Below are 25,995 nucleotides of genomic sequence, written 5' to 3' on the forward strand. Positions count from 1 at the left end.
TGGAGACTGGCTAGGCCACTCCATGACCTTAATGTGCTTCTTTTTGAGCCACTCCTTTGTTGCCTTGGCTGTATGTTTCGGGTCATTGTCGTGCTGGAAGACCCAGCCACGAGCCATTTTTAATGTCCTGGTGGAGGGAAGGAGGTTGTCACTCAGGATTTGACGGTACATGGCTCCATCCATTCTCCCATTGATGCAGTGAAGTAGTCCTGTGCCCTTAGCAGATAAACACCCCCAAAACATAATGTTTCCACCTCCATGCTTGACAGTGGGGACGGTGTTCTTTGGGTCATAGGCAGCATATCTCTTCCTCCAAACACGGCGAGTTGTGTTAAAGCCAAAGAGCTCAATTTTAGTCTCATCCGACCACAGCACCTTCTCCCAGTCACTCTCAGAATCATCCAGATGTTCATTTGCAAACTTCAGACGGGCCTGTACATGTGCCTTCTTGAGCAGGGGGACCTTGCGGGCACTGCAGGATTTTAATCCATTACAGCGTAATGTGTTACCAATGGTTTTCTTGGTGACTGTGGTCCCAGCTGCCTTGAGATCATTAACAAGTTCCCCCCGTGTAGTTTTCAGCTGAGCTCTCACCTTCCTCAGGATCAAGGATACCCCACGAGGTGAGATTTTGCATGGAGCCCCAGATCGATGTCGATTGACAGTCATTTTGGATGTCTTCCATTTTCTTACTATTGCACCAACAGTTGTCTCCTTCTCACCCAGCATCTTACTTATGGTTTTGTAGCCCATTCCAGCCTTGTGCAGGTCTATGATCTTGTCCCTGACATCCTTAGAAAGCTCTTTGATCTTGCCCATGTTGTAGAGGTTAGAGTCAGACTGATTCATTGAGTCTGTGGACAGGAGTCTTTTATACAGGTGACCATTTAAGACAGCTGTCTTTACTGCAGGCACCAAGTTGATTTGGAGCGTGTAACTGGTCTGGAGGAGGCTGAACTCTTAGTGGTTGGTAGGGGATCAAATACTTATTTCTCTGTGCACAATGCAAATAAATATATATAATTTTGACAATGTGATTTTCTGTTTTTTTTTTTTAAATATAATCCATCTCTCACTGGTAAAATTAACCTAGCCTAAAAATTCTAGACTGTTCATGTCTTTGACAGTGGGCAAACTTACAAAATCAGCAAGGGATCAAATACTTATTTCCTTCACTGTATATATATATTTATAAGGAGCTTTGCTTTATAAAAAGTCTACAAATCTGTCATGTATATGAATGTTTCTGTTGCCCAGCAATGATGCTCTTTAGCTAACGTGATATAGGGAGAAAATTGTTGTCCATAAGGTTTTAACTTGTTCGGGAGTTTTTTGGGCCCAATGCAAAATCTGTAACAAGTGGTTTCTCATTTGGGCCCCTGAAGGGTCTATAGTCTGGTTGCATCTGCAACCCCATCCCCCCTTCATATTTACGCACCTGTGTAGAGAACTCATATATGCCGTTTATGCAGAGCAGATTGACCAATACAGCCTGTTGGGAGTTCATGTTAATAATCCAAGTTCTTCCTACAGGGGTATAGCTAGGCAGGATGGGGGATATTAACGAGTAAGTGTCCCAAGTGTTAAGGGGGTCACCCACAAGCCAAGTATTTAGATACAGAACTAGAAACTAAATCTTTGCCCCAGGTGATCAAAAGACTAGCAACACCTCGACTAGTAAGACTAGCAACACCTCGACTAGTAAGACTAGCAACATCTCGACTAGTAAGACTAGCAACATCTCGACTAGCAAGACTAGCAACACCTCGACTAGTAATACTAGCAACACCTCGACTAGTAAGACTAGCAACACCTCGACTAGTAAGACTAGCAACATCTCGACTAGTAAGACTAGCAACATCTCGACTCGTAAGACTAGCAACATCTCGACTAGTAATACTAGCAACACCTCGACTAGTAAGACTAGCAACACCTCGACTAGTAAGACTAGCAACACCTCGACTAGTAAGACTAGCAACATCTCGACTAATAAGACTAGCAAGATCTCGACTAGCAAGACTAGCAACACCTCGACTAGCAAGACTAGCAACACCTCGACTGGTAAGACTAGCAACATCTCGACTAGTAAGACTAGCAACACCTCGACTAGTAAGACTAGCAACATCTCGACTGGTAAGACTAGCAACATCTCGACTAGTAAGACTAGCAACACCTCGACTAGCAAGACTAGCAACATCTCGACTAGTAAGACTAGCAACACCTCGACTAGTAAGACTAGCAACATCTCGACTAGTAAGACTAGCAACACCTCGACTAGTAAGACTAGCAACATCTCGACTAGTAATACTAGCAACACCTCGACTAGCAATACTAGCAACATCTCGACTAGTAATACTAGAATTGAGGACCCCAAATCAACCCTTATTATAAACTCCCAGAGAATCCATTAATGCTTAAAATATAAAGTCTCCTCTTACCAGAAACCAACTGGGAGATTGAAGGTGAATTTATTTTTCCGCTTTGTACATTGTATATAGAATATTGGTAGAATATTGTGTCGGTCTTAATGAGACTGGTGATATGCAAATATAGCAGAGCTCAATTGCTACCAATATTTCAATGCAGTATTTGTGGTTTTACATAGGACTGCAGATTAACCTACAGCATTATGATATATATGTGATAAAGCCTTAACTGGCCGTATGGATGACGTGCCGTTCTAGTCAGCGTCACCGCTGAGGCCAGTCTTTGGCTGCAGCGGTCACATGGATAGAATGGGTCATCATCACTTCCTGTATAAGTATTCAGACCGGCGGGGAGCACCGGAAAAGCAGCGCTGGAGCTTTGGGTGGTTTATTAGGTGAGTATTACTTATTTTGTTATTTTATATCATCCCCTATCTGCAGCCAGCCTTTTAAATGTCCCAGAAAAAAACCTTTAAATGACAAATTGAGCTCTGCTCCATCTTTGTATATGTCATTATGTGCACACTATGGCATTATTATGTAAACATTAGATTCCGGTTTCCTATCTATCTTCATTTGTGCTGTTAAACGACAAAACAGTTTGTGTAAGAGACATCCTGGGACATGTAGCTCTGAAGGAGAGTGGATAATAGTGATATATCAACCCACGTATAATCTTTATCCATCGTCTCACTCCCGCCTGACATGCCGCTCAGTCATCTCTGCTTACGGCCCTGCTGCCTTATTATCTGATTCATAATGATATAGTAAATAGCTCCTGATATTGACAATGATGATTTCTTACCAGCGATATTTATAAATGGCCTATTTCATTTACTTCAGGGTGTTTTTTTCCTTTCCCCCTCCTTTACTATTGCATGAACGATGGATATTCGCACCTTAGACGGCCTGTCATTTTTTAGTCTTGTTTCTCAGTTCACGGCTGGATGTGAGCGCAGCTGCTGACTTGTGGTTCTGAGGGACTCGAGAAATCAAACGTTTATGGTAAAGGAATGACAGTTGCAGGTGGCTTAGACATGAGAGAGACTGACCAATGAGACATAGAAATGTCTCGCAGCAGAGGTGGGAAGTTAGTCAGGTTGTTCTCCCGGTACTATATACATCCTTGGATGATGTGCGACAGAACTTGCCGGCACTCAATCTGCAATATTGTCAATAAAAATGTAAAGGAACACTCCAGAGATAACTGATACGCAGGCCTGAAGGGGTGGTTCATGAGCTCTATATTTGGAGTTCTTTGAGTTTCTGAGCCATGCACCGCCCCCTTGGTCCCTATACTAGACATAACACAGTGTATGTTTTTCCTTGCGGGTCCATTTAAGATATGTATTTTTTTTTTTTTTTTTTCAGTTAAAATGTATTTACAGAAAATGGAAAACAATCTGTTCTCAGGGCAGGTATCTAAGACTGTACAATATTTTTGTTACTTTTCTATTAAAACTCAAGCTAGAGGAGAAGTTAGCTACTTCCTTCCTCATTGATGTCATTATGGAACTACACTTCCTATACAAATACACAAATATTACAAGAAAATATTACCTTATAGTTTACAAATCAGGGTAATGGTTCTGGTCTATGTGACATATTCCCTATGAAAAAATATGTGGTTATTGATATCGGATCATAGTTCATACTTTACAGGTATAGATTCAATCAAGCACGTCTCTGTAAGAGGGATCAGGTTCCCTCACTGTGATTGACTTGTGAGGGAGGCCTGAAAGAGGGAGCAAGCAAGATATGAGCCCCAAGAGAACTAATGTGGCTGACAGTGGTCAGGCAGCTACTTCCTGTCTCAATAACTGAAGGCAGGAGATGTCTGCAGCACAAACAGATGAGGTGCAAGGACGTACTTACCATAGAGGCAGGTCATACGTCTACCATGGGGCTCTTGAAAAGAGGGAGCCCAGTCCAGTTGGTCCAATCATCTTCCTTGTTGGGTGGTAAATACCTGTGCAGGGCTCACCTCTCCACAGTCAACTGTATTATTAACAAACAAAGGACTGAGGAATTGACCCGAGGGTCACGGAAATGGCATTGAGGGGGAAACAAACATCAGGCTCTTATTTCCTGGGTGGCACAACTCGGCACCATATTGGGCAGAAACTTTGCTGCTCCTTTGTGTTGCTCAAAAAGTCAGAATTCTGAGTTGTTTTCGGCCCAATAATATATAAAAGTATAATGCATTATGCAAGTCAAAAAATGACTAATAGAAATAAATACTAACATAGCAAAGCTGAGTTTGCCATTTAACACAACCCTGTTTGAAACCTTATTGGTTTATTTGTGACTTTCCATGACATTGCAAGATAAACTACTGAGATTTATGGTCTTGACACCATGCACAACAGAAGTAGTTAAATACCAAATTCAGCTCTGCTGCATCTGTATACCTAAACTGTCCATTTTAATACAATGCTACTGCTAAAGCTCTGATCTGAGACTTGCACAGTGTTTAATACCTGAGTCATAAAAGTGTAGAACAGTGGTCTGCAAGAGCTGTAGGGTCAGGGTCAAGCTGAGAGTTGTCGTTTTACAATAACTAGAAGGACACAGGTTGCAGTGCTCTAATGTAGAGTGTCACCTCACTTCTGGGATAACGGCAGTGTCACCGCACATTCATGCAAGTGACATCTCTCTGCATTTAGAACAATGTGCTGTGTATGTAAATACAGATATCCAGACTCCCTCCAGCCATCGTACACAGCCCCCATGCTTAAATTCTACCAAATGATGCGCCCCCCTGACCTTAAGCACGGCCTGTAGCAGCTGCCATACTTCTACTAATAGAATTTCTCTAACATATTCCCAAACATAAAATGTAAGAGCTGAAGTGGCATTTTTTCAGGTTAATTGAATCAGTAAATTCTTAATGGCTCCTTTTCATTTCGTTAATGTAATGCACTTTAAAGCAATCAGACAATAGTGAGACCGTAAAGTGCTTCAGTAATCAACCTACGGCATCGCCCCTTACAAGTCTCATCGCCCGAATGCGCCTGAGAACCCATATTTACATGTTTATTTCAGAAAAAGGGATATCATTACTTAATTGTGGCATTTATGGGTGAATGCCAGGGTATTAGGATGGCTAAGGGCTTCACGCTCTGACAACAGACCACATAACGTATTTCTCCTTACTCCTTACTTTGTTCATTCATGGGCAGTTACGCAAAAAAAAAAAAGAAGACATTTTGTATAAATATAGATACGGTTTAATTTTATTGCACAAACTACAAGTACCTGATCACATGCATGAGAATAATAAATAGGTATATTATATTTCCTATGACAAAGAGCACTTTCTGTGAGTAATACAGTATAATGCCCACACAGATGCCCCCATACAGTATAATGCCCACACAAATTCCCCCATACGGTATAATGCCAACACATATGCCCCCATACAGTATAATGCCCCCCTCAGCTGCCCCGACACAGTATAATGCCCCCTGAGCTGCTACAATACAGTATAATGCCCCATAGTGCTGGAATGCCCTGTTGATAGTGCCGCAGTGCCCACTGTAGATAGTGTTCACCTAGATGGTGCCAGTGCCCACATTCTACCACACTGCCCACTGTAGATAGTACCACAGTGCCCACATAGTGCCATAGTGGGCAAAATCAGGGGTTAAATGTAGCGCTGCCAACATCCAAATGAGTCAGGAAGTTTGTAAAGAAAAAGGAATTTTTTAACTTGACATGAGTGGCTACGCGTTTCACCGCCGGTCCGGTCTGAGGAAGACGCCGGACCAGAGTTGAAACGCGTAGCCACTAATCTTATGTTAAGTAATCCCTTTTTCTTTACAAACTATCTGACTAATTTGGATGTTGGGAGCGCTATATTTAATCACTGTTTTTGCATCACTTTTCATACTGTCCATATATGGACAGTTATGTCTGGGGCTCCCTCTAGGAGCGGAATCCCCAGCCAGGTAGCTGACGTTCCTTGCTTCAGCATTGAATTCAACTGTATCCGCATCCTGAGGAATCCGGGACGGTCCCGCTGAATCTGGGATGGTTGGGATACACACACACATATATATATATATATAGAAAAATAAAGAAAATCTTGCAGCACTCCAATAAGAAAAATTGTGAAGTTTATTCAGTCCACATCAAGCAAAGGTGCAATAAACGTCACGATTTTTCTTATTGGAGTGCTGCAAGATTTTCTTTATTCATATCTGTACTTAGTCCAAGGATCGGGACTACTTGCTGGGCACCCAGATATACATACAATTCCTTCCTGAAGTGAGTGCTGCTGTGTTTCTTCGTTGTATGTATGTATGTATATATATATATATATATGTGTGTGTGTGTGTATATATATATGCTCCTCAACATTGAAATTGTGGTTGTCGGTGAGGAATGTTATGCCACGCTGAATGCTCTTTGGCAGGAAAATCATCAAGATTGGCTTCTGGCAGCTCCCTTTGCCGACCAATGGTATCCCAGATGTGCTTCATGGGAGACAAGTCCGGAGACGCTGCAGGCCATGGTAGCACATTTAGACCACACAGACTGATAACAGTAGCATGAGCAACATGCGACTTGGCTTTGTCCTGTTGAAAAACGGCTTCTGGGACACTGTGGAGAAATGGCCGTACCACTGGTTCCAAGACCAAATCAATGTAACGCCAAGCTGTTAGTGTACCTGAAATAAAGACTAGACGGTCCGGCTACCGTACATTATGCCACCCTACACCATAATCCCGGGAGTAGGATCGGTGCAACGTTTCCTTGTAATGGCCTCTTCATGCTGTTGCCTACGTGATCTCCAGACCAATCTCCGGCAATTATTGCGTCCAAGACAAAAGCGTGACTCATCGATGAAGAGGATAGACCTCCATTCCAGCCGCCATTGCCGTCTTGCTGTGCACCATGATAGCCTTTGAGAGCGGTGGCATGTGGTAAATGGAACACCTGTAGCTGAAAGTCAGGCTCGTAGCCCAAATGCATTCTGATGGTTTGTGTCGACACTGGTTGCCACCCTAGACTTGGGATGTGACGTCCAATTTCACTTGCAGTACAGAATGGATCACTACGTGCCATTCTTCCAATCAGATGATCCGTCCATGCATAGGTTCACCTCTGAACACCTCTTGCTGTCATTCCCATTCATTGTTTTTCTCCCAAACCCCTGGGACACGCAATGTTGCACAGTGCTGATATCTTGGCCTAGGCGCGTAGTGATCTGCCGGAGTGATAAACCAAGGTCTCTCAGTTCAAGGATTCTGTCCCTCTCAGTTTGTGACAAGTGGCGATAACTGGCACGACGATGAACAGGAGGCATCACACAATCCATGTGATCCGATTTTTGAGGTTTCATGTGGCTAAAAAAACGTTGCTTTCAATCTGGCTCTTATCCTCTCACATGCCACAGATTGGAGAAAGGTGCTTGAAAATTTGATTATTTGCAGATATTAGCGCACCTGCTACTTCCTCGATTTGTGTAACCTTACAGCTTATATACATACATAGATGTCTGATATGGGGGGTTCCAGGTTACATCCCTGCCTAATGCCATATAAATCTGTAAAATAATATTGTACAGAGTTACATTTCCACCCCTGGTTCATCTATCCTACTGCTCTGCCTTTGTGAGTGTAATAATAGTATTTTTTGTTGCTTTAGCATTCTATTCATGAACCAGGAAGCTCAGGAGGAACAGTGGTTTAGCTCCCCTATTGAAAAGAGACTACTGCAATGTATGATACTTTGGGAGAATATAGAACAAGGAGTAAATCCAAATGTTAGGATGAATATGTTCTTACTGTATCTGCGGCTGCCTAGGTGCCCACCAGAAGAAATCTTTAATGCTATTCCTGAATATTGCTGGATTTACATACTTGCTTTGTGTCTAAGGGCTCATGCACACCACACAGCTGGGTGCTGTTAACAATTATATACATCCATATTTTAGCTATATCTGTTTTTGGGAGAGCTTGGTGACAACCCATATGGCTGCTATTAATGCTTCCACAACGGTTGTAAACCAGAGGCGTAACTTGCTGCTACTAGGCCACAATTCAAAAACTGTGACAGGCCCTTCCACCTACCATGTGCCAGTTACTGGTGACTTATAAGGCAGAAGGGCTTTTGGGCCCCCTCAGGCACTAGGGCCTGGGTGTGACTGTTACCTCTGCTCCCCCTATAGGTACACCCCGATGTCACTCATCTGTCTTAGAGCCCTGTTCACCAACATGGAACTGGGGGTAGAAATCTCTTCATAACTAGTCTGATTTCCCAATCAGAACTCTAGTAAAGCTGGGTGACATTCTCTTTGGGAGCTCTATGGGTAAATGCCATATTATGGGTCTCTAATATTTTTGGGTTGGGGCCCTACCGAACCTGCATATGCCTTCAATTTTAAACACAGGAATGCAGTTTTTTTTCTGAAAATAAAAAATTGTGCCATGTTCCACTGGATGCCATATTACAGAAGTAGTGCTTCTAAGGGAGAATACCCCTATAATATGATACCATAAATAGGCACCATATGGCGGCACACACAGGGGGTAACTTATCAACCTTTCAAACATACCCAACAGTTTCCCGTGGTCTTGGACAAAGGGGCGTGACCCTGGGAAAGGGGGCGTGATCACCACAACCCGACAAATTAAATATAATTTACACCAGAAAAATTACATACATTATAGTGGAAATCTACCCCAGCTCCTACTTTGCGTAGATTTCACTCTGTGTGGCATAGCAAGGTAGGGGTCTGTGCTGGACCCCTACCTTGCCACCCCTTACCAGACTATGCCCCCCAATTGGACAGTTAAATAAATAATAATAGTTAAAAAAATACATATATCCACCGCTCCTCTTCTTCCCTCTGGGTCTCCTCATCACTCTAGTGCTGCTCATACAATGTCCTGATACCAGGCAGCATCAGGACATTGTATACGATGCAGCATTGATGATGTATAAATGCTATGTCCCATAGAAGGTCCTGACACTGCTCTGCGTCAGGTCCTTGTATGAGCGGTGCTGGAATGATGAAGGAGCCAGAGAGGGGAGATGAGGAGTGCTGAGGTGAGTATGGGACTTTGTTTGTTTTTTTTGACTGAAGGAGGGGGTAAATTCCCCCCACAGTGCCTATAGCGCCTCAACATGTAACCGCAGGGACTCCTGGCCTCCGTAAAAGCTCCGTGCACACAGCTCTGCTGCGTATTGAGATGTAAATTAGTGATCATAGATCTATATGGAGTTTGTATGTTCTACCTGTGTCTGCGGGGGTTTCCTCCAGCTCCATTGGGGACAGGGACTGATTGAATATTGACAATCTCTATACAGCATTGCAGAATATGCTGGCGCTAAATAAGTAACAGGAAATATTGTCACCTAGCTTTCCCAGATTTTTTTTTATAAATTATTGAAAGACGCCCCACAAGGGCTTATATTTATTTTGGGGATTTCTAGTTTCTTTTTGGGTAAATGCTCTTTAACAGTATAGAGATTATTGGCTTCCTTCTATGGCTCAACTTTTTAATCTGCATTCGTCCTTTCATTCAGGTCTGTGTCCTTTTTTATTTTCTTCATTTCTAACTTGTTAATAGTTACCGAGATAAAACGTATACCTGAAAATGGGCAATAAGAACGAGGCTATCTAAGATCAGCCATGTTAAACGGTGCAAAGCGCTCCATACTCCAGTGGTATCTTGTAAAAACCCAGCGAGATGATTGTCCTCAATGATTTCTCCTCTCCAGGATGATTTACAAGATGCTGTGTCAGCAATGATTTATCTATTGACAGCTAAGGATAATAAGATACGGGCATACACGCAGCTCGCCCTTTTTCAAATTAACCTACAGACTGCATTAGGCAAATTTGATGGCATAAAAGGATTTTGCCAATTTGTCTGGAAGCAATTCCTCTTTGGTGCTGTACTAAGAGGAGCATTTCATGCCACTGAGCAATTTAAACGACTTTGATAGATAGTCCGGGAGGTGAAAGTATTGTACTGTACATCTATATTATCACTGTAATAAAAAGCCAATTCCCTTAATTGCTGGCCACAATTAATCTGCAGAACTGCTGCTGCAGTAAGGAAAGTGTCCTTATTGCACTTGTGTCGTCTTAACTCAGAACCTCATAATTTACTATTATATTCATTCAGTATTTACTCTGTGCTGTATATATGATCCCATCATTTTTATATTTGTCCTTGTAATTCTATCTATCTATCTATCTATCTATCTATCTATCTATCTATCTATCTATCTATCTATCTATCTATCATCTATCTATCATCCATACTTCCCAACTTACAAGCAGTGTCAAGAAGGACAATTTTTTTCCTGCACAGTATAATGCCGCCATAGCTGCCCCCATACAGTATAATTTCCCCTTAGCTGCCCCATACAGTATAATGGCACCCTCAGAAGGTGCTCCCATACAGTATAATGTCCCCTTAGCTGCCCCCATACAGTATAATTTCCCCTTAGCTGCCCCCATACAGTATAATGCCACCCTCAGAAGGTGCTCCCATACAGTATAATGTCCCCTTAGCTGTCACCATAAAGCATAATCCCCCATAGTGCCTAATAAAAAAAAATACTTACCTATCCCCTTTCCTTCGACGAGTGGAGGAGATCCCTCTGCTCTGTGCTGTGAGTGGCTCACGGCCACTTCACATAGACTGAACCTGCTTCATCATTGGATTCATCTGTATCTGCATCCTGAGGATGCAGATACAGTTGACCCCGGGACATACCACCAGCCGTCTGGGATAGCAGAACACCGCCCGGAATCCGGGACTGTCCTGCTGAATCCAGGAAAGTTGGGAGGTATGCATATCTATCAAACATTATCTATCTATCTATCTATCTATCTATCTATCTATCTATCTATCTATCTATCTATCTATCTATCTATCTATCTATCTATCCATCCATCCATCCATCCATCTATCCATCCATCCATCCATCCGATAAACAGAACAGTGTCAATCCAAAATATTGGCGTGCCAGCAAAATCAATCTCAATCCTGGATCGTCCACATAAAATTCAAGAATTCACAGCACTCCCATTAAAAGTGAAATCTATCTCATATCTAATCGTTCATTTCTAATTGTTGAAAATAATAGGTGGTCGGTGTTATTTTTATTGTAGCTTAATTATTAGAAAGAATGAGTGTCCCATAAATGAAAGGATCAATAGTAATCATGCAAATGGTAAAACAGACGTAATGATTATTTTTACAATGACTTGCTATTGATTGCATCCTATACCAAATCATGGCCATCTTATAAAATGGTTTTAGAAAAATCTGATTAATAGTGCTGGCTGAGATGGGAATAATATGACTTAACTCCTGCCAAAGCTGCTTTTCCCCTTCTCTGATGTCAGTATAGTATTGATCCAACTATTTGGGACAGACTGGTTTCTATGGATACAGGGCCTAACAACTACAACCTTTTATATGTAGTTGTCAGGTAGAGCATCCTTAGCAACCAGTCCTTCTCAGGTTACTCTGGTCTTTAGCTCAAGGCAGAATTGGCGAAGGGACAAAGTGGTCTGATAGCTGACATAGTAATAAGATTTTTTCTGAAAAATACATTTGGAGTGAGGAGCTTTTTAAGGATAAATAATGACCATCTACAAAGCCCAAAGTTTCACTGTACTGTTCGAACAAGTATTGACACAAAATGTCTTTTACAAAATACCCAGCCCATGTGACTCCAATAGTGTGAGGTTGTAATTAAGAAGAATTTCAGAGGAAACCACCAAATAAATGTTTTATTAATTCTGCGTTAAATGCCAAACATATAAAAAATAACAGTTTTAATAAAAACACCACCTGCTGTGTTGGGGTGGTCTTTGCTATTTTATGTTCCACTTCCAGGATGTTCTGATGCTGCAGGTCTCCCGAGACCCCACAACATTAAACTAATAAACCGAACACCGAGCAGAGTTACAGTCACCAACTCGGATGGGAAATGTATTAAAGCCACAAGTTTGTTTCCTACATCATTTATAGCATTTTTCATGTTCTGAACGATATAGTAGTCAGGGACCATTATACATATATTGAGCAGCTGTGTGCTGTGCATTATCTATTCCAGTAACTGGTAAACAAAAATAGCTATAGTACAAGTATGCGTGGCATGGAACTGGCAACGTATAGGTAAGAAATGAAAGAGCCATTCTATCCATTATTATCAATGTATTATATACTTGTAGCATTGCAGGCCTGTGCTCCATTCAGACTAGTGGGGGCTTTCCAACCGGGCTGGTAAAACTTGGTTTCCCTTTATTGTAGGGTGGGGTAAAGGAAGTGACAAATGTGTAAGATGTCCTTAAAGCATAAGTTCACATTTGAAGACCATTTTGTAGTTTGCACTTAAAGAGGTTTTCCCACGAGGGACATTTATGACATATCCACAGGATATGTCATAAATGTCAGATAGATGCGGTCCCACCTCTGGGTCCGCACCTATCTCTAGAATGGGGACCTTAAACCCTGTCCTACCTCTTTGTGTTCTGGCTGATTTCTGACCATGAAGGAGAAAACAGCTTAGCTCGCTGAGCTACGCTGTTTCCATAAGTCCCATATAACTGAATGGTAGTTATGGAAACAGCGTAGCTCGCATGCTACGCTGCTTCCGTAACTGCTATTCACTACTATGGGAGATACGGAAACAGCGTAGCTCTGCGAGTTATGCTGTTTCCATAACTCCCGACCATGTAATCAGTAAGTGGCCGCGAGTCATCGTGAGCACAAAATGCTAGAACGGGATTTAGGGGGCCACGTTCTAGAAACAGGTGCGGTCCCAGAGGTGGGATCCGCATCTATCTTACATTTATGACATATCCTGTGGATATATCAAAAATATCCCTCATGGGAAAACCCCTTTAAATAGAATGAAAACACATTGGCCCGAATTTTCTAATGCTGTCTAAATAGTTAAACAGCGAAAACTAAGACGAGGCAGGAACAAAATGCAGCACATTTTTCACAGTGATGCGTGCTGCATGACCTGTTAGACACTTTTCTCGTCCTTTTAGCACTTTTGATTTGGCTTATTTTGCACCAGAATTTTGTGCCACTTTTTTGGTGTATTTTTTGTGCATATTGGCACATTTTAAGCCAAGCCCCTTTCTGACAAGCTACATTTCTTTGACGATAAGCCACGTCACCTTTTCGGAATACTTTTGAAAATTGTCTAGTAAGGTTCACGCATTCAAATTTTGTCAAATTGCGCCACATTGGCGCGATTTTCAACACATTCTAGACCCAGACACTGTAGTAAATCTGCCCATTGTATTACTGATCGTGTACTGATACTGATGATTTACAGCCTGTAGTATACCCCAGAGCTGAATTCATAATTCTGCTGGTTGCTATTAGAAACAGTCAACAACTTGTCAGCAAACATCTTTACCAGCTTAGCTGTGCTCCAATAATGTAGTGAGCCAATTAATTCTTTCTGTATGAGAATTGTACAATGCCTGGTATGAACACGACACACACCAGAGCAAGTTCTGTGCAGACACTGAACAAGCAGGTAATGCTGGGAAACTTTAGCTCAGAAGCCTGCAGAAAATAAGGTATTAAGTGCATCTGGCTCATGAAAAATTCACTTTAAATGGGTTATTATATGTTTTAGTAAATCAAGCAGAACTGGAGTTCTGGGTGTGTTATTATGGGAAATACCTCTCTACAGATATACTGTATGTATGCATTCTCTCTGTAGCGCCACCTTATGGACATATTCGAACAATCTCCCTAACCCTGCAGCCACTCTCTCTGTGATTAGTGCTTAAACTAGCCATATACATAAGATAGCTATGGGTGAAATGCTCGTTTTACCAACAGCTATCTTTGCGATCTACCCACTAACGTACAGACTCGGTGAGACATTTCTGACAATGGCCTATTTTCTGGCTCAACAAAGGTTTGTTTATGTTGAAATTTAAGATGACGAATCCTTGTTCTCCTGACATCAGTCAGAATTGGTGGGAACTCTTGATATTTATCGAATGCGTATGGGAATCTTTAGGCGCAAATTTGATCAGAGCTAAATGTGTCATTATTTATTTTAAGCTCCATGATTACTCACTAAGATCATGATGGGTTGTGCCAAATGACAAACTCAGCTCTGCTAAATCTGCCCCTATAAGACAGCGACCGCCTTTCCCATGCCCTGTTATTTTAGCCTCATTTATAAAAACCATATACAACTGCTTTAAACTGAAATCAATTAACTATTCTACTTCATTTTCATACAATTTTATCTCAATATTTTTGCATCTAATCAATGACGTCTACAGATAACTGCGACAAATTCTACAGTATCTTTCTTTATTTCCCAAGACATTACGTCACCGGTGGATATTCCGCAGAGATGGATTATGAAAAAGATTAAAGAGACCTCATTTTACCCCGGAACGCTATATTCACACTGTGACCTTAAATGTATCCACCTTTTTTAGCTTGGATATTGGACTAAAAATACTTCCCGACAGCTGGACTACACTAATGTGAACTTGTCCCACACAAAGGAAACGGCACAAGGTCTTGAAGCGAAGAAGCCATATTAAACAAGAATAGCATCTTCCGCTTTCTCGCCAAAGATAGTAAAATTAACATGCAGCTGGCTCCTCTGATAAATGGATTCGGTTAGGTCACTGAGGGGATGCATGTGACACTAAGTGATTTACAGTCCCTTTACCTTAATGAAATTGTTTCAGCGAGATGACGCTGAGAGCTTTTAATGGATGGCTTTACTTGATGTAATGAAATTGCATTCCTTTGGCATTTAATATAAGGTGCAGTTATTATTTACTAGAGCTTTTCCAGAGCTGCTGTTGCTATCGAGCGCAGCAGTATCAGGAGCAGGAGCAGCAGAGCTGTAGCACAGTGCATGGTGCATGGTGAAGAAGAGGACAGTGGAGGAGAATAGCTGCTAGTTAGGGAGGCCTAGCTCTGTACCTTACATACTATTGCTTAAGTTTTACGTAGATCCTCCTCATCTGTTCACAGGCAACTGGATTTTAACCAGCTCAGCTGTATTGAAGATGGAGCGTTCAGAGCCCTGCGCGACCTGGAAGTGCTGTGAGTACATCTTATCTTATGTCTTGGGATCAGTGGAAGGAGCAGTCGCTGTGTATGAGACATAATGTACTACAATGTTGATAAAGTCGTTCACTACTTGGTATCGTGGTTACATAGTCATATCTTTTAATCACTAAAAAAAAAAATCCTTTAAGTAGCATTACCTGTCATTTCTTGATTTATAATATACAGAAAATAAAGGCGATATATAATAGTAATAATATATTGGTCATATACAAGGGCTCATGTATTAGACACGCTCGTCTTGGTCTATGAAATGACGTGTAGCATTATAGAAATGAAGGGTGTTCTTGTACTAGAGGTCTATCCTGTCTGCGGGTCCTGTTATAAGAAGTAATAAGTTCATATAGATATGTCATAATATTGCGTCAGTCTAACCACGCCTGACGGGGTTGTCAGTAATTGTGAACGACGCAAAGGCGTACGCTGCAAACGCCATTCTGCAAACGCAGATTGATACGTGAGCCCCATTGTATTTATCACCTAGATTTTCCTCTGTGTATTTACTCGTCCTCTTTTGCAGATTTTATTACATAATAATTCTCTGTATTATCTTTTATAGGTTTTGTAGATGAATATATGAACTGTATAAGTAAAAAGTTATGTAGATCTTTTCAAACTAGTGTATAAAAAGTGTCAGCGGAGGGACGTTTCATAATTCATTTTTTATGCTGTCCCAACAAAACTGAAAACATCAGTACATATAATGTCCCATAATAGTCGCCATAAGTGTAGACATTTTTCTGCATATATCCCACAGTTGGGACATATCTTTGCCATGTATACATATTTGACCATAAAACAATACATTTTAATCATGGCCCAAAACTTCTACAATTCATGTAGAGTATCCCTACTACATTATTGTACAACTGGTGTGATACGCTCTCCAACCACTGCACTGCCCAGTTATAGAATTGCTGCCCCTCCCATGAGGATCCCGCAGACACCAGGGCCTACTAGCAACTGCAATCTCTGTATGCGCTATAGCTTTCTGTCACCGCTTTCTAGAACAATTACTCACTAACTTGGTTAGGTAGCGGTTTTACATAGCTTGTAACATGGTGTGTGAATATAAATATTGTTTATATACGGTATATATATATATATATATATATATATATATATATATATATATTCAGATGTAGCAATGCTAAGTTTGTCATTTAGCGCAAATCATTGCGATGTCATGATATACATTATAGTTTTATATAAACCCTTGAGTTAATGCTGCAGACCCAAAGAGTGATAATTCAACTCTACAACATAATGTATATATTCATTTATCTATCTATCTCTGTATCCCCAATCTATCTCATATCTATCTATCTATCTATCTATCTATCTATCTATCTATCTATCTATCTATCTATCTATCTATCTATCTATCTATCTCATATCTGTCTATCTATCATCTATCTATCTATCTATCTATCTATCTATCTATCTATCTATCTATCTATCTATCTATCTATCTATCTATCTATCTATCTATCTATCTATCTATCTATCTATCTATCTATCTCATATCTATCTATCTATCTATCTCATATCTATCTATCTATCTATCTATCTATCTATCTATCTATCTATCTATCTATCTATCTATCTATCTATCTATCTATCTATCTATCTATCTATCTATCTATCTATCTGTCTATCTCAGGGGCGGATATACCATATATGCAACAGGGCCTAGTAGTTAAGGGGTCCACTGGCTCCCTAAAAGCAACTAACAGCTTCATACTGTCCTATTAGATTGCATATAAGGGACTGTGCTAATAAATTTCATTGGTCCCAATAAGCGCTCTAAAATGCACTATTGAAAAGTAAGGGGTCCACATATTCTTCCCGCACATGGGCCCTGTGCTGTGTCTGCTCCTGGTCTATCTACCTACCTATATTTCGTCTACCTGGCAAAATAGATAGTCAACAAGAGCAAATTGTGTACCTTCAGAAGCTTAAAGGGCCCAATCAACCAGAGGCTGCTCCCAGATCCCCTTGAGCATGATCCAAAAACATATGCAGGATCAAATTAGAATTCTTTTTTTTTGGAACTCAAAATTAAATCTAAAAATTCCTTTCTGCTCCAATGTAACTTTATCTGCTCTAGCACGGCTTCAACAATTATTATATATAATACACATACAGCCTTTTATGTTTAAAAAAATATATGATCCTAGGTTTTGTTAAATTAAACCGGCACAAAGTGGTTTCCAAAGCTCACATAAAACAATCATAAGTTATGACTTATTTCAAGATTTATTTGCAAATTTCATAGTCCTGTATGTTTCATATTGTGTCTCAGTTTGCCGAAGATCTGGTATGTTTTACATTGCACATACAATCTATCTAAGTTATTCTCTTGAGTAAAATCCTTCAATGACCTTGTCATAGGAGGTTTTTTTTCCTTTTAGAATGCAAAATTTCTCCATAAATATTAAATTAGTTTAGACAACAAAACACCATAATAGTAAAACATGTTAAAAAGTGGAACTAAAATAAAGGAATAATTTTACTGATAGAATTTATAATAGAGTACATGACTTAGCCTAAACGCTGTCCAATAGTTTTCCCACATCTTATTATACATGTTAGGGTATGTTCACACGCAGTGACCAAAAACGTCTGAAAATACGGAGCTGTTTTCAGGCGAAAACAGCTCCTGATTTTCAGACGTTTTTGTAGCGACTCGCATTTTTCGCGGCGTATTTTACGGACGTTATTGGAGCTGTTTTTCAATGGAGTCAATGAAAAACAGCTCCAAAAACGTCCCAAGAAGTGACATGCACTTCTTTTTCGCGGGCGTCTTTTTACGCGCCGTATTTTGACAGTGACATGTAAAATTACATCTCGTGGGAATAGAACACCATAAAACCCATTGAAAGCAATCGGCAGCTGTTTGTAGGCGTATTGGGGCATTTTTTCAGGCGTAATTCGAGGTGTAAAATGCCCGAATTACGTCTGAAAACACTGCGTGTGAACATACCCTTAGATGTTGGAGTTACGCTTTCACATTTCAGAAATTCATCTTCTTAGCTTTGTAGAAGCTCATATAAGAGAAAAGATGCCAGCTGGGTGTGCCCAATATGGCAACTGGAAGTTCTTCTCACAAATAATTAAATTATTTAAATTGTACTTATTTTTTAAAAAAAAAACAAATGTTGAATTTTTTTTTAGATTTCATACTTTTTTTGCTAAACATTTTTTCGGTTTATTTATGCCATTTCCTAGCACAATTTTCCCAAACCACTGGTACAAAGACACATGTGGCTCTCGAGTCCCCTACATGTGGCTCTCAGATATTAACAACTACAGATGTTATTGTGCACTAGTGGCATCAGGAATGTCATATTATTACTGAAACTTGGACCTTGAATCTTTGGCAGTTAAAGTGATTTGTTCTGAGTGGACCATATTCCCTATTAGGGTATGTTCAGAAGCTTAGCAAAAAAACATCTGAAAATACGGAGCTGTTTTCAAGGGAAAACAGCTCCTGATTTTCGCGGTGTGTTTCGCAGTGTTTTTACGGCCGTTTTTGGAGCTGTTTTTCTATAGAGTCTATGAAAAAGAGCTCCAAAAACATCCCAAGAAGTGACCATAGGAACAGAATGCCGTTTTTCCCATTGAAATCAATGGGCAGATGTTTGGAGGCGTTCTGCTTCCGATTTTTCAGGCCATTTTTCAGGCGTTTACGGCCTGAAAAACGGACAAAAATAGGTCGCGTGAACATACCCTCACACAAGAAAAGAGAAGCGAGGCAGCACATCCAGAAAAGTGGGAACTTTATTCCCCCAATGCCACGTTTCAGTCCAACAGGACCTTACTCATGCTTGAGAAAGGTCCTGTTGGACTGAAACGTGGCATTGGGTAAATAAAGTTCTCACTTTTCTGGATGTGCTGCCTCGCTTATCTTTTCGTGTGTACTCTAAGGGACTTTGGACCCAGTCCTATTTTGAGGTGTGCACTCTTTGCTTCATTATTTTTTCCGGTGTTGTGATATTTTAGTTTTTTATACATATTTCCTATTAGCCACAGCTACGTAACCTGGTCATACAATAGAAGAACTTTTTTTTTACCTTTTAACATTGAGTGTTGGTCCGCACCACCTGTCATATTTGAACATGGCTTGTAAGCCAGGATTGAGGACCTCTGCCCTATCTTACATTTTGGTTGCCCAGTTTGATATGTGCTATAGACTTTGTCTAAAACTTTAATAGTGAGCATTGCTGGTTTCATCAAGGCTCAGTGGTTAGCCTAGGGACAACATTTTAATGGAGATTGTATGATCCTCCCATGTTTGTGGGGGTCTCCCCAGTGTCCCCCACACTCTAGGTTCATTAGACTTCTATGAAATTGGCCCGGGTATTGGTGTGTGAGATAGGGACATTAGATCGTGAGCCAGAATGTTGACAGGGGCAAGGATTGATGGGAGTGATGACAATCTTTGTAAAGCGCTATGGAATATGTTGGCGCTATATAAGTAATAGGAAAAAAAATACTGTGATTGAGGACCAAACACAACTGCTTATTACAAATGCTAAACCTCATGTGTATATTACTTTGCTTAGGTAGAGATGAACTGAAAGCTAAAAAAAATCACTAAATTATAGAATAAAAATCAGGGGCAAAATTCTGTCTACTTGTTTGGTCATGGTAGAAAGTATAAATTGAGAAATATACTTATTGGGTTATTCGACTTTCATATGACCTTAGTTTTAATTATCCCATACTGCAGTACAGGATAGTAGTACTATATTGACAGGATTGGGCATCGTAGTAAAATGGCTGCCATGAAGTTAATATCGATTGAAAAACAAAAAGTAAAAATTAAAACCTATTTCATCCCACAAATTTAGATTCTTCTAAACAGTCATTTGCTTTATTGAAAAACTTTGAAAGTATTTGATTTCATTTACTTTTTCACAGTAGAGATGACAAATATCTATAAAAAGTCAACATGGATCAAGAAAAATGTTTGATAAATTTGTGAGACTTTGACTTGAAAAATAACTGCAGCATTTAGCGGTTGGATTTATGGCGTCCGCACCCATGCCCACTGCGACTAATAAAAATCTGCTGACGTTAGTGGGAGGGACATGTTTAAGGAGTGGAGGACCGGAATAGTCTAGAATTTTGGAAGGGCGAGTCCACCCTTGATAAGCGGAAGACACACTCGCACTCACTCTGCACAATGCGCATTTCTACTTGTGTAGCCGGGTCCACCACTGAAGTCCCTTTATCCCTTGCCTATCTACAAAGAAGCGGTAATATGATTCCTCATATTAAAGGCAAGTCTGTGAGAATTATTGAAATGTATAATGACATATTTGGCCAATTTTCTTTAATTTCTTCTATTGCTATAGAAGTAAACTAGTAGTTCAATTCTGTAAATGTGTAACATTTTGATAAAATAGCTTGTTGACTGAAAATATTATACTTAAACATAGTAAAGCAAAGTAAAATTGAGCTATAATTTGGGGACTTTTGGATGATATTTAAGGTGTGGTAGACATTAGCTATTAGCAGAACAAAATCCAAATTTCCCTCTTTTAAATTAATAATTTTTTTGTTCATTTTTTCTGGTACTTTGAGAAACAGACATTAATATATATTTTTTATTACAATTAGTTACAATTTAAAAAAAAATGAAAATTTAGGTACTGTATTCGAACAATTCAAAATACATTAAACATTTTCAAATCACAATAGGTTTTTTTGCTTAACCACCTGTAATTTACACATAAATTATATGTTTTCAATTTAGGTGCAGAAAGCTTAATCTAGGCAGCGACATATTCGACAAATTTAAAGATTTCTTCAAGCAATATAAAATTAATCTCAATTTTTTTTAAATAATATTTGCTTTTTTATCTTAACCACCTGTGATTTGTCCTTCCATTATAATGTGGCAGAATGCTTATTCTAGGAAGTGGCATGCATTAGAAGTTTCGGTAATATTTCATGACCCGGTTTTGACTTACCCTTCCCACAATGCATCTCATTCTAGAGTGCTTTGATGGCGCTTTCTTACCGAGCACTGTATTAATTGGGCTATGCAACTACAGTTTTCATTACTAGCACATTAAGTAAGTGGAAAAAGCCTGTGGGAAATGCAGTACAGACTTTGAAATGTTTTAGGTTAATCCAGTGATATATTTAGCTAGGGTTCATTGCAATTAATATGCTTGTGCCCAATTATACAATGCTAAGGAAACATATTGAACAGATTTTTCGAGCAATAAACTTTAAGCTGTCAAAATATAAAATATACAACTCTGTTACAAATTCGTTGTTGTTTTCCTTGATCTAACGTCATCTCTTTTATGTTTTACAGCACCCTCAACAATAACAACATCACTCGGCTTTCAGTGGCAAGCTTCAACCACATGCCAAAACTTCGAATTTTGTAAGTAGATTTTTATTAATGAATCTCTAGTGTGTGCTATATATTATTCTGAAACTGAACAAGTTCATCACGCTGTTTTAAAGTACATTACAATTACTATTAGTAAAACAAAATTTAGATCTCTTTGATGGCTGAAATTCAATTATTTATGAACAAAATGTGTCTTATAATATTTATTGATAGTAAATATGTTCCATTTATTTTTATGTATTAATCATCTTAAATTGTTATTTCTCATAATAACGCTGTGTGGGTGGTTGGCTAACAAGCAAAAAAAAAACTTTTAACAAATGAATAAAAATTAGTTTTTTACCCAAATTTTTACCAAAATTTTGTAGCAGATTAAACATAAGGATATTGAAAATCAAAATTGTTAAATCCCTCCATTTGAAATCCATTGTGTATTTTTTATTTGACATCTTTCAAAATGATAAGCGCTGCTTTGTAAAGTACGGTAACATTTTCGAAACCATTCAAAAAATTTTTTGTATAGCACTTCTTATTCTGTCATAGACATCCCTTACTTTCCAAATAAATAAGTAAAGACTGCCTTGACACATTTGGCAGGTCACATTTCACGTAAGAACATAAGCTTTGATTGGCTGTCACATTTGATAAATTGGAAATTCTTAGTCTTTTATTACTGTACTGCAGCCAGACCTAATTAAAGTGAAATGGCTCTTTGAAAAACTCTGTTACATGTAATTAGCTAGAGAGATGGAGTTGTGCCTTTTACTTTCCATTACAGATATTTAGATAGGACAAAGTGCACTATCTGATGGAAAGGAAAATTCTAGAAAAGAAAAAATCAATTGGTTGAGTATAGTCAATCAGGGTGATTCCCCTTTTGGAGGATCAATGTAGAAGAAAATTGGTAAATATTCAATTTATACAAGAAAATTTATTTGTCAGTCTTTATATGTGCATCAAACATAGATATAGAAAATAGTAATTAATCTGAAATTAGAAAAAATTTAGAAGAGAAATCATTTTCTCTTATTTATAAGAAACATATCATCTACAGCTGTAAAAATTTGTACATGTAATCTGCCCGATGCAATTTGGCCATAACCTTGTGCCCGTCTCAAAAAAGCAAATGTCTTTGTGTCGCCACTTACATCCTTTAATTTCAGCCGCCGTATTGAGCATGAGTCCCGATGGGCTAAAAGCAACTAATCCCCTTTTCTTTGATTAAACAAAAAGAGGGGAAGTCCGAAAAAGGATACAAGGAGATGTTTTATATTGAATTATGTTACTGCCTTGCTCAGTCGAAAATGAATGTGACCTGTTAAAAGGATTTTAGAGGCAGTTTCTATGGAGCCTAATAAAGCAAGACTTAGTGATATTTCTAATTGGGAGCCAAATCTTTTATGGGTCTTTTTTCACTCTTGCTGTCAGTATGCTGCCCCTATAGAGCAATTTACTTGAGACTTGTTTTGTCTTTCTTTTTTAACCCTGCTTTTGTTCAGCTATTTAGCTACAGAATTTGGCAACTTATTTCAAGCCTTACTAGGTTTTCTAGACCGACTGTCAGGAAATGATGACAGAACTGGAGAGATCGCATTTTTTAATGTTGGCAAACATGGCCCCTTTTCTCCACCATTACTTTTCAAGGGATTTGCTACAGATAATTTGATAAAGAAAACATGAAAAGCAAAATCATATTTAGGCTTATTTAATGTTTTTGTTCTGGAAAATTGCCAAAAAAATTTGACGCGTGATAGATATATATTTGAATCTTTTTTAAATTGCAATTTTTTTTTCTTTTTCATAGTCGACTTCACTCCAATAACCTATATTGTGATTGTAATCTGGCCTGGTTATCTGACTGGTTGCGACAAAGGCCCCGTGTCGGCTTGTACACCCAGTGCATGGGACCCAGTCACCTGAGAGGTCACAACGTTGCTGAAGTTCAAAAGCGAGAATTCATATGCAGTGGTAAGGATGGAATTTGTTGGTAAAGTTTTAAAGAATTGTTGCAAAAAATTTACAATTCCAATAAAAAAATTAGTCACTGGTGATGTGATATCCTTAGAGTCTTATAGCTATAGCTCTCCTATATCAAACTCTTTACTGAATAATTTGGACCTCAAAACGTATATCTATTTTATAACAAACAAATGTGGTATATATATATATATATATATATATATATAAAATATATAAAACCAATAAAAATACTATAGCCAACTAGCCTTGAAAAAGATGAATTTTTATGAATGTTCTCAAATACATTTATAAAATTACTGGAAAATCAAATCTTGACCACTATTTTTGTTGCGGTCATTACATACTGCTCACATAGTAAATAATAATACACTAAAAAAAGGCGACCTATGGCTACTGTAAAGACATACAAGACACTCGGGTTTGTCGTTCCACAGGTTTTCTTAGAAAATTCCACCCAGACTTTATCTAATAGAGCCTAGGAAAACAAAAAAATCATAATTGACTGTGTTTTCTCTGTTTATTTTCTTTGTACATATCTTTCAGATGAGGATGAAGGCAAGTCTCTTTTTCTTACTTAAATCCTCCTTCACCTTGCACTCTCACAGAAAGGGTGCACCTGGAATTGTATAAATGCAAAGGAACTTATTTTGACTTCATATATATAATCCCGATAATCCGCATTTAAAACCTTTCAGTTCAGCATAATGCAAAGAGTTCCATGTACAGTTGCTCTATAATAATGTGAATTCTCGATTTGTCTTGCAGGGCAGCAGTCGTTCATGGTTTCCTCCTGTAGCGTCTTGCACTGTCCAGCTGCTTGTACCTGCAGTAATAATGTGGTGGACTGTCGAGGAAAAGGTTTAACCGAGATCCCGACCAACCTTCCCGAGACAATAACAGAAATGTAAGGTTTAAACCTATATACCTTGTATATGCCTAATGTCTTGATCACCGTTTACCGTTTTACATTTCAGTCATACATCAACTACAAGACTTAGGCTCTATTTACACTGAGTTTGCAGCGTACGTTGCATGTACAGATGTAGCCATCTCTATCTTGACTTTTAATGCATTTAATACACAGAGTCAAGAAACTTTAACTTGATTTTTTTCAATGGCTTTTGTTATGTCATGCTGATATCATACTGCAGCAAGTTATTAGAGTCAAGAAAAACTTGGCTACATCTGTATAGTATGCATTGAAAAATGCTTCCGACATATATGGCGAACGTGTCCTTAGAGTCCCATTGACCCGACATATGCCAAATGAGTGAGCAGGTAATGCCGGCATACCTTTTTTAGCTGTATTGAATAAAGTAGTAGACTACGTGTTTCAATAGAGGCATATAGAAAAAAACCTGTATACCGTACTGTATACTTTTTTTTATAATAGGAGTCAACCGGCGAGGTATGCCACTGTATGCATATATGTCTCCTTTAGACAAAGCCCTATTTTGAGCCCATATCCAGAACAGAGAGATACAAGCAGAGCTGCACGGATCCAATAAAATTAGTGGGTTCTCATTGATTTCAATGGGTGTCATGTAATACCTTATTTGAGACTGACTTTGTAGTTGATCGCTGGGTTACAACATCAAGATTGCCTTGCGATCAGCTTATGGCTAGCGGACCTGCACAGTTTAAAGAGCTGCCCAGACCACACGGCCCCCTCAAGGTAATGAAAATAGATATGTAGGGTATAATGAATATATTGTCTGAGCCAAACACATACAAACCATAGCGGCAGCCCATGCAGCTTCTATGTGGCCCCTGAACAGATAGGGCCCATTCCAGGTCTCGTCATTTATTGAATGAGAACCTACACATGAATGTCGTCTCCACAAGTGCGGCAATGCGAGCAAACAAAGAAGTGCAAAATGCAGTCATGTGAGTGGGATATGGGCGCAAGGGCCTCCTGTCGTGGGTGGTCAGGAGTGTGGTGGTTTCAAACAGCACCTGAAAACGGCCTCATTTTTATCTTTGCTATGCAACCCCCATTCCTCTGTGTACACCACTGGTGAAAAAATTCATTCAATTTGCAGAATGAATGAATAAGCAAGTGTGCTCTCCTCTCCATTCTTTTTCGGTGGCCGATTTGCCAGGTGGA

At 39.3% G+C, this 25,995-nt stretch overlaps 1 protein-coding gene across 3 annotated transcripts in view; it reads left to right on the plus strand.

Annotated features, from left to right (window-relative positions):
- SLIT2 (slit guidance ligand 2) overlaps positions 1 to 25,995 on the plus strand; it is a 293,209-nt gene that overhangs the window by 184,374 nt on the left and 82,840 nt on the right. For all 3 annotated transcript variants that reach the window (XM_075858543.1, XM_075858552.1, XM_075858558.1), the window contains exons 6-9: positions 15,437 to 15,508; positions 21,867 to 21,938; positions 23,713 to 23,876; positions 24,654 to 24,792. In XM_075858543.1, the coding sequence (XP_075714658.1) occupies positions 15,437 to 15,508; positions 21,867 to 21,938; positions 23,713 to 23,876; positions 24,654 to 24,792 (447 nt within the window). The remainder of the gene's footprint in view (positions 1 to 15,436; positions 15,509 to 21,866; positions 21,939 to 23,712; positions 23,877 to 24,653; positions 24,793 to 25,995) is intronic.

This window comes from Rhinoderma darwinii, chromosome 1, assembly GCF_050947455.1.
Source record: "Rhinoderma darwinii isolate aRhiDar2 chromosome 1, aRhiDar2.hap1, whole genome shotgun sequence".
NCBI lineage: Eukaryota > Metazoa > Chordata > Amphibia > Anura > Rhinodermatidae > Rhinoderma > Rhinoderma darwinii.